Here is a 13,359-nt window from a genome sequence, read left to right on the forward strand (position 1 = left end):
TGGATGCAGCCTCTGTTGCTGGTAGAGATGGTGTTGGGGGTGATGCCACTGGTGTCTTGGTCACCATTCTGCTGTGGATTCCTGATACTTCTGGTTACAGGTTCCACCTGCCACTACTGGGGTATGCAGGGGTTGTTTTTTTCTGCTCCTGCCTTGCCTGCTTACAGTTGTGTGGGTCAGGCCACTGCTGCCACCATGCCACCAACCATCATGCAGGCATGGCTGCTGTCACACTCCTGTTGCTGTGCAGCAGGCATTCATGTGTGGTTACTGCTCTGCAGGCATTCGTGTGCTCGTACAGGGCTGGGCCACCTTTGCCTCCACTCAGAGTTGCATAGGCCACTGTGTGAGGATCCATGCCCTGGACAGGTGTCGCTGGGGGGGGGGGGGGATTGCTCCCCTAGTTACACCACTTCCTGGGGATCCAGTCCACCCACCCACTTTTAGATGTATAGCTGCATGGATCTCTTAGGTGTCCTGTTGTGCTGTGTAGGGAATCCTCTGTTGGTCAGTGGATGTCTGTTTGGTTGTAACTTAGAGGGGAGAGACAAAGGGAACAGCTCACTTTGGCCATGATGCTGACATCACCAACATTTTTTAAATGATAAAAGAAATGAACTGTTAACCCAAAATGCTACACCCAGTGAAAATATTGTTTAGAAATAAAGATGAAATAAAAATAAGACAATTTACAGCCAGCAGACTTTATCTAAAAGAACAGCAAAAGGAATTTTTTCAGATAGAGGGAAATGACATAAGAAGAAAACTTGGAACATTAGGAATAAAAGAATAATAACAGAAATGGTAAATATTTGTGGAAATATAACAAAGTTATTCCTGTCCTCTTGAGTTCTTAAATATGTGTGAAGTTGCAAGCAAAAACTATAACACTGCTGATGGGGATTTAAATGTATGTAAATGTGACATATAAGACAACTATAACATAAAGGGGAGAGTGCAAGGGAACCACATGATGGAAAGATTTCTACATTCCAATTGAAGTAGTAAAATATTGCTTATTGTGAAAAGTAACGTATGTTTTTTAATCCCTTTAGCAACCACTAAAAAGATATGTGAAAGAAAGATATGTGAAAGAAAGATATAGTCAAAATCACAACAAATTAACTGAAACGGAATAACAAAAAGTGTTCAAATAACCTAAAGTCAGCGAGAAATTGGAAAGAGTGAAACAAAAACAGAAAACAAATAATAAAACATTATACCTCATTCTAAACATACCAATAATTACATTAAATGCTATCCAAGATAACAGTATAATGCAATTACATTACACGCATCAATTTAAAGGAATTGTTAGAATGGATTTTTAAAAACCCACACAAACCAATTATGGATTCATGACAACAAACCCATCTCAATCAATCATGACAGGTAGATTAAAAGTAAAAACATCGAACAAGATATACCATGCCAACACTAGTTAAAAGAAAGCTGGAATGATTATATTAATATCAAAGAAAGTAGACTTCAGAACAAAAGAATTTAACAAGAATGTGGCACACGGAGGTAGACTCCATGATCCTCGCCTCCTAAGGTTTACACTCTTGTATAATCCTCTCTTTGAGTGTGGGGAGGACCAGTGACTTGCTTCTAAACATAAGAACAGGGCAAAGGTAATTACAGGCTGTCACTCCTGTAATTGTTACATTATATATCATTCAGTTTTGCTAGCAAATTTCCTCCATAGACTACCCTTGCTCAATGAAGTAAGCAGACGTGTTAGAAAGTCCTTGTGACAAGGAACTTCAGGTGGTCTCTAGGAACTGAGGGAGACCTCTAGCCAATAGCCAGCAAGTAGTTGGGGCCCTCATTCATTGAGCCACAAGGACATGAACTGGCTCACCAATATGAATGAACTTGGAAGTGGATCATTACTTCAACTGGGCCTCCCGATAAGAATGTAGCCCAGCTGATCTTGATTGCAGCCAAGTGAGATCCTTAGCAGAGGATCTAGCTAAGCTGTGTCCAGACTTCTATCTCAGAGAAACTATGAGATAATAAATGTGTATTATAAAAGTCACTAAGTTGTAGTAATTTGTTACACTGCAAGAGAAAAAACTAATACAAGGAATAAAAAGACATCACATTTTCATAAACATGGTCAATTCACCAAAAAACTCCAACAATCCTAAATGTGTCTGCTCTTTCAAAAAAAAAAAAGGAAAAACTAACAGAACGGAAAAGAGAAATACATAAATCTACAATTATATTTGAAGACTTCAACACTCCTACCTCAGTATCAAATAGAATGTAGAATTTCAAATAGAATTTCAGCATGGATCAAGGACCACTGAAAAACACCATCAAGTATCTGGATCTAACTGAAACCTATATAATGCAGTTAGGTGCCACATAACAGTGTTTCAGTCAATGATAGATGGCAAATATGAAGGTGGTCCCATAAGATTACTACCACATAGCCTAGGTGTGTAGTAGGCTATACTATCCAGGTTTGTGTAAGTATACTCTACAATGTTTGCACAACAATGAAATTGCCTAATGATGCATTGTTCAGAATGTATCCCCATTCTTAAGAGATGTATGATGGTACTCCACCCAACAACAGCAGAATACACATTTTTTTCAAGTGTATGCAGAACATTCATGAAGACATCATTTCTTACATCAAAGTAAAAACTCTAAAAAATCTAAGAGGATTGAATGAAATCCTACAAAGTATGTACTCTGACCATAAAAAATAAAACTAGGAAATAGTAACAGAAAATAATAGGAAAATGTCCAAACACTTGGAAATTAAACAACACACTTCTAAGTAGTCCGTGGGCTAAAGAGTATGTTTCAAGGGAAATTAGAACACATTCTGAACTGAATGAAAATGAAAATACAACACAGCAAATCTGTGGGATGCAACTAAAGTAGCACTTAGAGAGAAATTTATAGCATGCAATACCAATATTAGAAAAGAAGAAAGATCTCAACTATTTAAGCTTTGACCTTAAAACACTAGAAAAGAGCAAGATAAACAGAAATCAAGCAGAAGGAAGACAACACTGTGACTGTACTTAATGCCACTGAATTTTATACTTTCAAATGGTTAAGATAGTAAATTTTATGTTATGTGTATTTTACCATAATAAAAACATTTTATCATGGATCATAGATCTAAAGGTGAAAAGTAAAAGTATAAAAATTTTAACAGGAAAAAACAGGGGAAAATCTTCATAAGTGTTGGACAGGCAAAAGTTCTTAGATGTGGCACCAAAAGCATGATCCATGAAGAAAAAAAATGGACAAATTAGACTTCATCAAAGTTAACACCTTTTGCTCTGTGAAAAATATTGTTAGAGAATGAGAAGCCAAGCTACAAACTAGGAGAAAATACTGGCAAATCACTTATCCAATAAAAGACTTGTATCCACATTATAAAGAACTCTCAAAGCTAACAACAAGAAAACAACAGAATTAAGGGAGCTGGCCCCATTGCTGAGTGGTTAAATTTCCATGTACTCCCCTTTGGTAGTTCAGGTTCGCAGGTTTGGATCCCAGACGTGGACCTACTCCACTTATCAGCTATGATGTGGAGGCATCCCACATACAAAATAGAGGAAGACTGAAACAGATGTTAGCTCAGGGCCAATCTTCCTCATCAAAATTAATTAATTAATTAAAAAAAGAAAGCAATTAAAATGGACAAAGTACTTAGACACTTCTCTAAAGAATACACAGGGATGAGAAATAAGCACATGAAGAGTTATCAACATCACTGACATTTAGAGAAATGCAAACTAAACTACAATGAGATATCCCTATATGTGGATTAGATAGCTAACATAAAAAAACACTGAATATCAAATGCTGATGAGGATGTGCAGCAACTGGAACTCTCATATATTGCTGATAAGAATGCAAAATGGTACACGTACTTTGGAAAATGTTTGGTATTTTTTTAAATCAAGCTAAATATACACTTATCATATGATCCAGCAAACCCACTCCAGGGTATTTACCCTGGAGAAAAAAAAACTTACACTCGTACAAAAACTTATAAATGAATGATCAAAGCAGCACCACTCATAATTACCAAAACCTGCAAACAACCCAATTGTCCCTCAATAGGTGAACGGATAAATAAACTGTAACACATCCATATTATGGAATACTACTCACCAACAAAAAAGAGAAAGCTATTGTTACACGCAATAACTTGAATGAATATCATTAAGGTGAATCAAAGAAGCGAACTGCAAAACTTTACATACTATTAGGTACATGTACAATCTAAGACATTCTTGAAAAGACAAAACTGTAGTAATGGAGAATAGACCTGAGGATGCAAGGGTGATAGGGTGGGGGAAGAGTATGACTTTATTGAGAGAGAACACAAGAGCATTTTTTGGGTTGTGGAATTATTCTATATCCTGATTGTGGTAGTGTTTACATGAATTTATATACGTATTAAAATTCATAGAAATGGAGACAAAAATAAAGTTAATCTTACTGCATGATAATTTAAAAATTAAAAAAAATTTTTTTTAAAAGAGGAGCCAATGCAACACCTAGGAAACAATGTCCAGAAGGTAGCCAGATAGAATATAAGTTAGGAAAGTAGTCTGCATCACTGATAGAGATTTTGAAGTCACTGGTCCCTGGCAGAATAAGTAAGATCATCCCAGGATATTATTTATAGTGAGAAAATAACCAAGGACAGAATCCTACAGGGTATCAGCATTTAAAGACTGAGAAGAAGAAAAGAATCCTGTAGAAGAAGATATTAAGAAATAGTAATCAGAGAAGTAAAGGATAAACAAAGAGAATATGGTATCACAGAAGGCAAGGAAGCAATTCTGAAGCAGTAGCTCATGAGATCAAACGCCACAGAAGGATCACATAAGATAAAGATTTAGGGGCCAGCCCAGTGGCGCAGCAGTTAAGTGCGCACGTTCCGCTTTGGCGGTCCGGGGTTCGCCGGTTCGAATCTCCCGGGTGTGGACATGGCACTGCTTGGCAAGCCATGCTGTGGTAGGCATCCCACATAGAATGTAGAGGAACATGGGCATGGATGTTAGCTCAGAGCCAGCCTTCCTCAGCAAAAAGAGGATTGGCAGCAGATGTTAGCTCAGGGCTAATTTTCCTCAAAAAAAAAAAAAAGATAAAGATTTAAACTACCCTATCTGGCAAGACGGACACTGGTGACTTCTGTTTCAATACGATTACATGGTGATAAGCTGTGCACATGAATGGAAAATTGAATAATAGGTAAGCAACTAGAGACAGCAGCTGCTTCATTCATTTGAAGTGTCTGGCTATGAGAGGAGAAAGGAGACAGGATGGTGACTACTGAGGAATGTGAGAAATGTGAATATATGTATAGGTTACAGGAGGGTACCAGCAAAGAAGGAAAGTTCAGAAAAGACAAAACAATTGATGGACTAGGAAGGCCCTTAAGTAAACAGAAAGTATGGCGCAGAAGATAAAGAAATGAAAGTGCGGGCTCTAAAGTCAGACTACAGGAATTCAAATACTTATTCCATCATTTAGTAGCTGTAAATCTTGAGCTAGTAACTTTAATTTCTCTATGTCTCAGTAAGATGTAGGATGGGAATACAACAGAATCTACCTCAGAGGACTGCTCTGAGAATTAACTGAGTTAATATAGGTAAAGAACTTAGAGCGATGCCTAACACGTAGTAAGCGTCCAATAAATGACAAATGTTAACAACTATTAGTATTAGAATTATCAAATAGGATGGCATGGGAAAGACTACTTTTGAATGAAGGAAGTTATATCCTTCTCTGAGATGGGAGAAAACAAAACTGGGTACAATTATGGGTACATTTAAAAGTATGGAGACAGAAAATCTGAGGACATGTGGGACTCTTAAGCCCAATTTTCTCTGTAAAGTAAATTATCTTCATAGAGAAGGATGAAGGACAAAATCATTGAGGAAAATTCCCACCGTGGGCAATGGGAGAGGCTGCTGACCATGAAGATATAAAAGGATTACTGAGTAGGGTTGACAGCTTGGCTGAAACCAGAGACCATAAACTGATCTCACATTAATTATCGTAGCTTTAATTTTCTCCAGCAGTGTTCAAAAGCTTGAATGTAAAAACAGTCACTAGCTAAGTTACACATAATGACAGATATGCCAACTCAGAAAGAGGGCTGCCCAGGGAGGACAGGCTAGTTAGTTACACAGGTATGCATATAAGTGAGTGTATTTAATTTTCACATTACTCTGATGAGTTTAAACACATCTTTTTTGGAAACTACACAAATGTTCACCATCTGAGGAATGAATAAACAAATTGTGGTATATCCAAACAGTGGAATATGACTCAGAAATAAAAAAAACAAACTACTGATACATACCAGCCTCAAAAAACTATATACTATATGACTGATAATTTTAAATGAAATTCTAGAAAAGACAAAACTATAGCAACAGGAAGCAGATCAGTTGTTGCCTGTGGTTGGTGGTAGCTTTCAAGGAAAGGGACACAACGAAACTTCCCCCTACCGCCAGTTTTACTGACATACAATTGACAACACTGTATGAGTTTAATGTGTAGAACATAATGATTTGATACATGTATATATTAAGAAATGATTATCACAGTAAGTCTAGTTAACAACCATCAACTCATAGAGTTGCAAATTTTTTTTTCTTGTGGTGAGATGAGGAAATTTTTAAGAAATGATGGAACAGTGCTATACCATGATTATGGCAGTGGTTACATGACTATATACATTTGTCAATACTCATCGAGATGACACGTAACATTGGTGAACTTCCTTGTCTTTAAATTATATCTTAATAAAACCAATTAAAAACAAAAAGTTCTTGTTTGGAGACCTGGGTAGTATTTTTTACTATCAAGCATGCTGCTAAAGACAGCACTTAAAAGTAGCTCCTTCACTTAGCCTAGTCTACTGTCCCCTGATGTAGTCTCTAAAATTACAGGAAGGGAGTATGGTAGGCAGAACTTTAAGACAATCTCCAAGGTTTCTTGCCACCCCCCCCCACCCCCCCACTCCACCAGGTTTACAAAGCCTACCTAACCCCTAGGACTGTATATATGGTAGATTTTACCCACATGATTAGGTTACGTTAAATGGGATGACTCCATCGAAACAGATTGTCCAGCGGGCACGACCAAATCACATGAACCCTTCAGAAGCAGTTTTCTCTGGCTGGTTGTAAAAGTGGCAGTCAGGAGTTTGAAGTATGAGAGGGGTTTGATGGACAGGAAGTTCTTTGTTGCTGAGATGAAGGGGACCATGTGGCAAACACCTGAGAGTGGTCTCTAGTCAAAAGTCAATCAAGATGGAGACCTCAGACCTACAGTAGGAAGGATGTGAATCCTGCCAACACCGCGAGGGAATAGCGGAGAAGATTTTGCCATACTTGAGCCTCCAGATGAGGACACATCTGGCTGACACCTTGATGAAGCTTTATGAGACTATGAGCAGAGGACCCAGTTAAAACACACCAGGTTCTTGACCCATAGAAACTGTGAGTAATACATTTACGTTATTTTAAGCCACTAAGTTTATGGCAATTTATTACACAGCAATAGAAAACTAACACAGAGAGGTAAACTTTATTTATTTATTTATTTATTTTGAGGAAGATTAGCCCTGAGCTAACTACTGCTGCCAATCCTCCTCTTTTTGCTGAGGAAGCCTTGCCCTGAGCTAACATCCGTGCTCATCTTCCTCTACTTTATATGTGGGATGTCTACCACAGCATGGTGTGCCAAGCAGTGCCATGTCCGCACCCGGGATCCAAACCGGCAAACTCCGGGCCGCAGAGAAGTGGAACATATGAACTTAACTGCTGAGCCACCGGGCCGACCCAGAGAGGTAAACTTTAAATAGCATCTCTACCTCATCATAAAAAAGTTCAAATTTAGAACTTAAAATCTGTGAGGCCTCTTATCCTTCCCACAGTTAACCTCAGCCCTCACTTCCATTCACTGCCTCACATTACTAGCATATATATTCTTGTCCAACATTAGATTATAAAGTACTCTAGAGACAAACTATGTCTGATTAAGTCTTAATTAAATAACTTTAATTAATTAACCTACTATCCCCAAAGTGATTAACAAACTGCCTGTTGTTAAATTAGTGAATAAAACAGTCATGGATGATGCACACAGCCAAATATACTGAAAAATAGAAATTATTTACTCTTAGCCACATCTTTCTAAGATAAAGTTTTATGTATACATTTAGTCATCTGAGGAATGAAGAAATTCTACACAGTTAACAAAATGAATCTTGAAAATTCATATAAAAGCCAGTCAAAATGTACTGCTGATCTCTAAAGCACGTTTTTTTAAACGAAAACTAAACAAAATGAAAATAGTAATTTCTGATTGCAAGGTGGCAGAGTGACACTATAGCCTCCCTTCTTGCAAAATTCTAGAATAGAGAAGTTGTTGTTTTAAGTGAATACATATCAGCACTCAAAAACAAGCAACACTCTTGCTAGTCCCAAGAATAGAAGGAATCCAGAGACAAGGAATGTACACAAAATCAGTTTAAAGTAAGAAACTTCATGAGCAAAAGCACGTCAGAAAGAATACTACCAGAGAAGATGTGAGCAACATGAAGCATGCTCTAAAACGTGTCGGAAACTAAGAACATGAGAAGGCCTAACAGCAGACAATAGTGGTTACAATAAGAGGGTTACCCCCAGTACACTATCCATCTCCACAATTCAGGAAGCGGAGTCTGTTACCTTCAGAAAGGAGTGAGAAGAGAAAGCTTAGAGGAAAGGACAGGCCTACGCTCTGGGTGACTGGTGATTCCTAGGAAGAATGGGAATCTCCTAAGCCCAGAAAATAAGCTGTGAAGGTATTTGTCCGGAAGAATATCAACATGTCCCATCCCTCCTCTAATGTCAGTGAAAACTGTGCAAAGGACAGGTCAGTAGCACTCTTCTGTCTTGCCAGGGGCCACTCAAACAAGGTAATGAACAATAAAATAGACACTCCCAAATATGAACACAACATCAAGAACAGCGAACATCTGAGGAATGCCAACACTATGAAATAGGTAACAAACACAAAAACCGAAGAAACCAGGGTAACATGGCTGATAGCACACTAAGTACAAGATTTATAATAACGAAAGTATTATCATAGAAATAAGGATATGATCAAGGAGTTTTAAGGAAAAACTAATTAGAATTCATGGACATGAAAATACAAGTTTCTAAAATTAAAAGAAATTCATTAGATGGGCTGAACAGCAGAGCAGACAAAACTGAAGAATGTATTAGTGAGCTGATATTCAGGACTAAGAATCCTTCCAAAACATAGCAAAAAGAGAAAAAGAGATAAAAAAGATGAAACAAAAGTACATTAAAAAGAATACTTGATGCAGAGGTTCTAATCTATCCATCTAATAAAAGTCCTCTTAAGGAGAAAAAGGAGAAGAAGCAATATTTGAAGAAATGTTAATTGAGAATGTCCCAGAAGTGAAGACAAGTACTCAGATTGAAAGCATCCAGTTAGAGCCTGAGTCACGTCAGTGAAAAAAAGTCTGAGAAATATTCAAGTGAAATTTCAGAACATCAAGGATCCAAAAATAGTCTTAAAAGCTATCAGAGAGAAAAAAAAATCCCTTAAAAAGGAACATGAACCAGAACATATCACATGTCTCATTAACAACACTGAAAGGAAGATAAGGCAGTATCTTCAAATCACTATGGAAAAGAACTTCAGACTTAGATTTCTTTACCCAGCCAAATTATTATTCAAGACTTTCATTTGTAGCCATGATGGAGCAACAGGGACCAGATCTACCCTCCTACCTTAAACAACTCAAAGTCTGGACAAAATACACAAAACAATGGTTTCCAAATACTGAATAATAGGCAACACAGGACAGGGATTTTTGAAAGAAGAGAAACAAGTGAGGTAAGCCCAATAATTGCCCAACTTATTGCCTGGCAAGAGTTTCCAGGCTGCGGCACAGGGAGAGGGTCCCCAGACAGAGATTAGCAGTCTCTCTAAATTAAGGAAACAGGAGTCAGAGATTGGGAAGTTAAAGATCACTAAAACTTGCAGGATGGAGTACCAAAGAATAGAGAGCTGCAGAGAGCCAGCAGTGGAGATCTGCAGATGGTTTCCTCTGAGTCTCCTCTGAGTGACCCTTAGCATAATGTCAACAATACCTGAGGCTCACTCAGGGCTGGGAATATTTTATGCTGAAAGACCTCCGAATCAAAAGGGCACTGGGTACTCAACTAGTGTCTCAGCAGTGGGGCCAAATTAGCTCTAGACTAAAGGCTTTCTGGATCTGCCCAGCAAATCTTAGAAGCAAGCCTTGAAAGACTCAAACTGTTTCCAAACAACTGCATCCCAGAACAAAGTCCCAATATATTTAAATACAAAAAAATCCAAGATAAAATACACAATGTCTGCCATCCAATCACAAATTACCAGGTATGTAAAGAAGCAGGAAAAGATGACCCAAATGAGGAGAAAAATCAATCAACAAACACACTCAGAAATGAAATAAATAATAGAATTAGTAGACAAGGTCATTAAAGCAGCTATTATAATTATATTCCACATGTTTAAGAAGGTAGAGAAAAGTATAAATATTATAGAGAGACACATGGAAAGTATAAAAATGACCCAAATAAACTTTAAGTGATAAAAAATACAATATCTTAGATTAAAAAAATACACAACGTCTGGATGGGATTAAAGCAGATTAAACAAAGCAGAACACAAGATTAATGCACTTGAAGATAAAGAAATAGAAACTACGCAAATGAAGCAGAAAAAAGACTGAAGAAAATGAACAGAGCATCAGTAAACTGTTGACAGAGCATCACATGGCCTAGTACATAGGTACTGAGCATTCTAGAAGAAAGAAAAGGGGGGACAACAGAAAAACATTTTTGAAGAAATAATGGCTGAAATTTTTCCAAATCTGACGACAGTTATAATAACCCACAGATCTAAGAAGTTCAACAAATCCCAACAAAATAAACATGAAGAAAAATACACCAAGCTACATCATAATCAAATTGCTTCCAGTGATAAAGAGAAAATGTTAAAAGCTGTCAGAGAAAAAAGACATATTACTTATAGAAGAAAAAGACAAGAATGACAGCAGACTTCTTGTCAGAAATAGTCATGCCACAAGATAAGGGGAGAGACATCTTTAAAGTAATGAAAGGTAAAAAACTTTCAACCTATAATATTATACCTGGCAAAAATATTTTTGAAAAGCAAAAAGGCAAACTTTTTCAGACATACAAATGCTAAGCAAATTCACCCAGGGACCACCACTACAAATTATCATTTAAGTGTGGGGACAAAATAAGGACATTTCCCAACAAATCTTGGAAAGTTTCTTTCCAGAAGGACTGCCAGAGAATATTCTCCAGCATGAAGAAAAATACACTGAGGGGAGAATATTAGGATGTAAGGACCAATGCTGAGGAACGAAATCTGTAAATCTCCATAAGTCTAATAATCATTTTATAATATTTTTAATTTAAATCTGTAACTAATATCCAGATGCTATTAACATAGGAGATATGGGGCAAGGAAAATGCAGGAGGTTCTCTTCTACTATCTATAGGAAGGATACAAACACAGATTAACTCCAGATATTAGAAAAACATAAACTGATGTAGGTTAAAAATATAATGGGCATCCATTAAAAAAATTAACTATTTTCCTATGACATTATTTCAAAGAAAAAATACCCTAAATTGGAATAATTACATTAATTAACTCACAAAGATGTCACATATGAACTTACAATAGACATGCTATAAGTCTAATCCAAATATACTACCATTGAGTTGACCTATTTCCTATGTGAGCGTGATGCTTCATGGGATGCTGAGCCAACAGAAACAATCATCAGTTGTTCTGTTGACAAAGGTCAAAAGGTATTTGTGCACCTCTACAAGTCAAAACTATTACGTTTCAACTATTGAAATGATTATCTAAAAGCTGTTAATATTTTCTTGGATACATGAGAATTTAGTTAACTGGCATAACTGGAGGCTTTAATATACTGTTGCTCTTAATTTGCTTTTGAGTAAATGCATAGTTACACATATCTTTATCCAAATGTTTACTTCCCATTTTTCTTCTAAAATTCTTTGCATACTGGGAAAAAAGTAAGAAATGTAAGAACTTATCATTTTAATATAAATATCTGGGTTGCTATACCTACTTCCATTCTTTTTAAGGGAAGGATACAGCTACGAACTTATTCTCAATTAACCAAAGCAATGATAGAATTTCACCCTTGGTATAAAAGAGAGATTAAATAAGATATATCACAACTTTATACTCTGCAAAAGTTTAGAGTAAATGTTTGTAAAAGATTCCAATTCTTTTCATTTATACCTACCTTATTCCAGACCTTCACTTGGAATACTAACATGTTCAAAATTTAGAAAAAAAAGTCATACCATATGTCCTTCAGCTCGAGCTTTATTCTGCCTTGCTTCCCGTTTCCGCTGCAGAAACTCTTCCACTTGTTTAGCTCTTTCCACAGCTAGCTGTCCCTTTTGCCTGAGTAATTTGGACAAATAGCAAAGTCAGAAATTCTGCATATTAAATATTTCAAAAAGTTAAAAATTATTCTAAATACTTTCTTTGTTGCAGAATACTAAGAAAGGCTGATATGAAATAAAACCTTCCTCTGTAATGAAGAAATAGCTACATGCATATCAGTAACTACTACCTAAATCATATTCTTTACTATTTTAAATAGAAGTAAAATCTATACTACTACTCCAAATCTTAACAAGAAGTTTTCTCTGACACTTATTGAATCTATTCTACTTATAGACACATACAATTATTTTAGACTACACTTAATTACAGAACAGTCTCAATAGTTTCCAAGTAGTTAATCTTATTTCAGAACTCTGTATTAAATATATTTAAGAACCTTCTTTAATCAGTATTGAAGTAAAATTAAAGCAGTACAGTAGCAATTTTAAAAATGAAAACAAAGAATGAAAAGTATATTTGTGTGAGTTTTCAAATATATAGTAAAAAGCAATGTCTAAATTCCTTGCATATCACAAATATTAAAAAGTACAAGGGATAGATTAGGAAAAAAATTAAAAGCAGTTATTTGTTTTAATCTTTCCCAATTATATTTCTGTGTCTTTCTCTGACAATTATAAAAGAATGTAAACATGTTGTTGAGTTCAGACTACACATAAAAAATATCAATAACAAACACTTATTGAACATCTAATATATATTGTGCCTGTTACCATGCTAAGTACGGAAGATACAAAAATAAACAAAACCCAACTCCAGCAATCAGAGAATTCAGAGCATATTTCAACTGCAGTTAATTTTGTACGTGAG

General features: G+C 36.3%; 1 protein-coding gene across 11 annotated transcripts in view; it reads right to left on the bottom strand.

Annotated features, from left to right (window-relative positions):
• NEK1 (NIMA related kinase 1) overlaps positions 1-13,359 on the bottom strand; it is a 219,998-nt gene that overhangs the window by 120,467 nt on the left and 86,172 nt on the right. For all 11 annotated transcript variants that reach the window (XM_046657126.1, XM_046657120.1, XM_046657127.1 and 8 more), the window contains one exon: positions 12,444-12,546. In XM_046657126.1, the coding sequence (XP_046513082.1) occupies positions 12,444-12,546 (103 nt within the window). The remainder of the gene's footprint in view (positions 1-12,443; positions 12,547-13,359) is intronic.

Source organism: Equus quagga, chromosome 3 (genome assembly GCF_021613505.1).
Source record: "Equus quagga isolate Etosha38 chromosome 3, UCLA_HA_Equagga_1.0, whole genome shotgun sequence".
NCBI classification, from domain to species: Eukaryota; Metazoa; Chordata; class Mammalia; order Perissodactyla; family Equidae; genus Equus; species Equus quagga.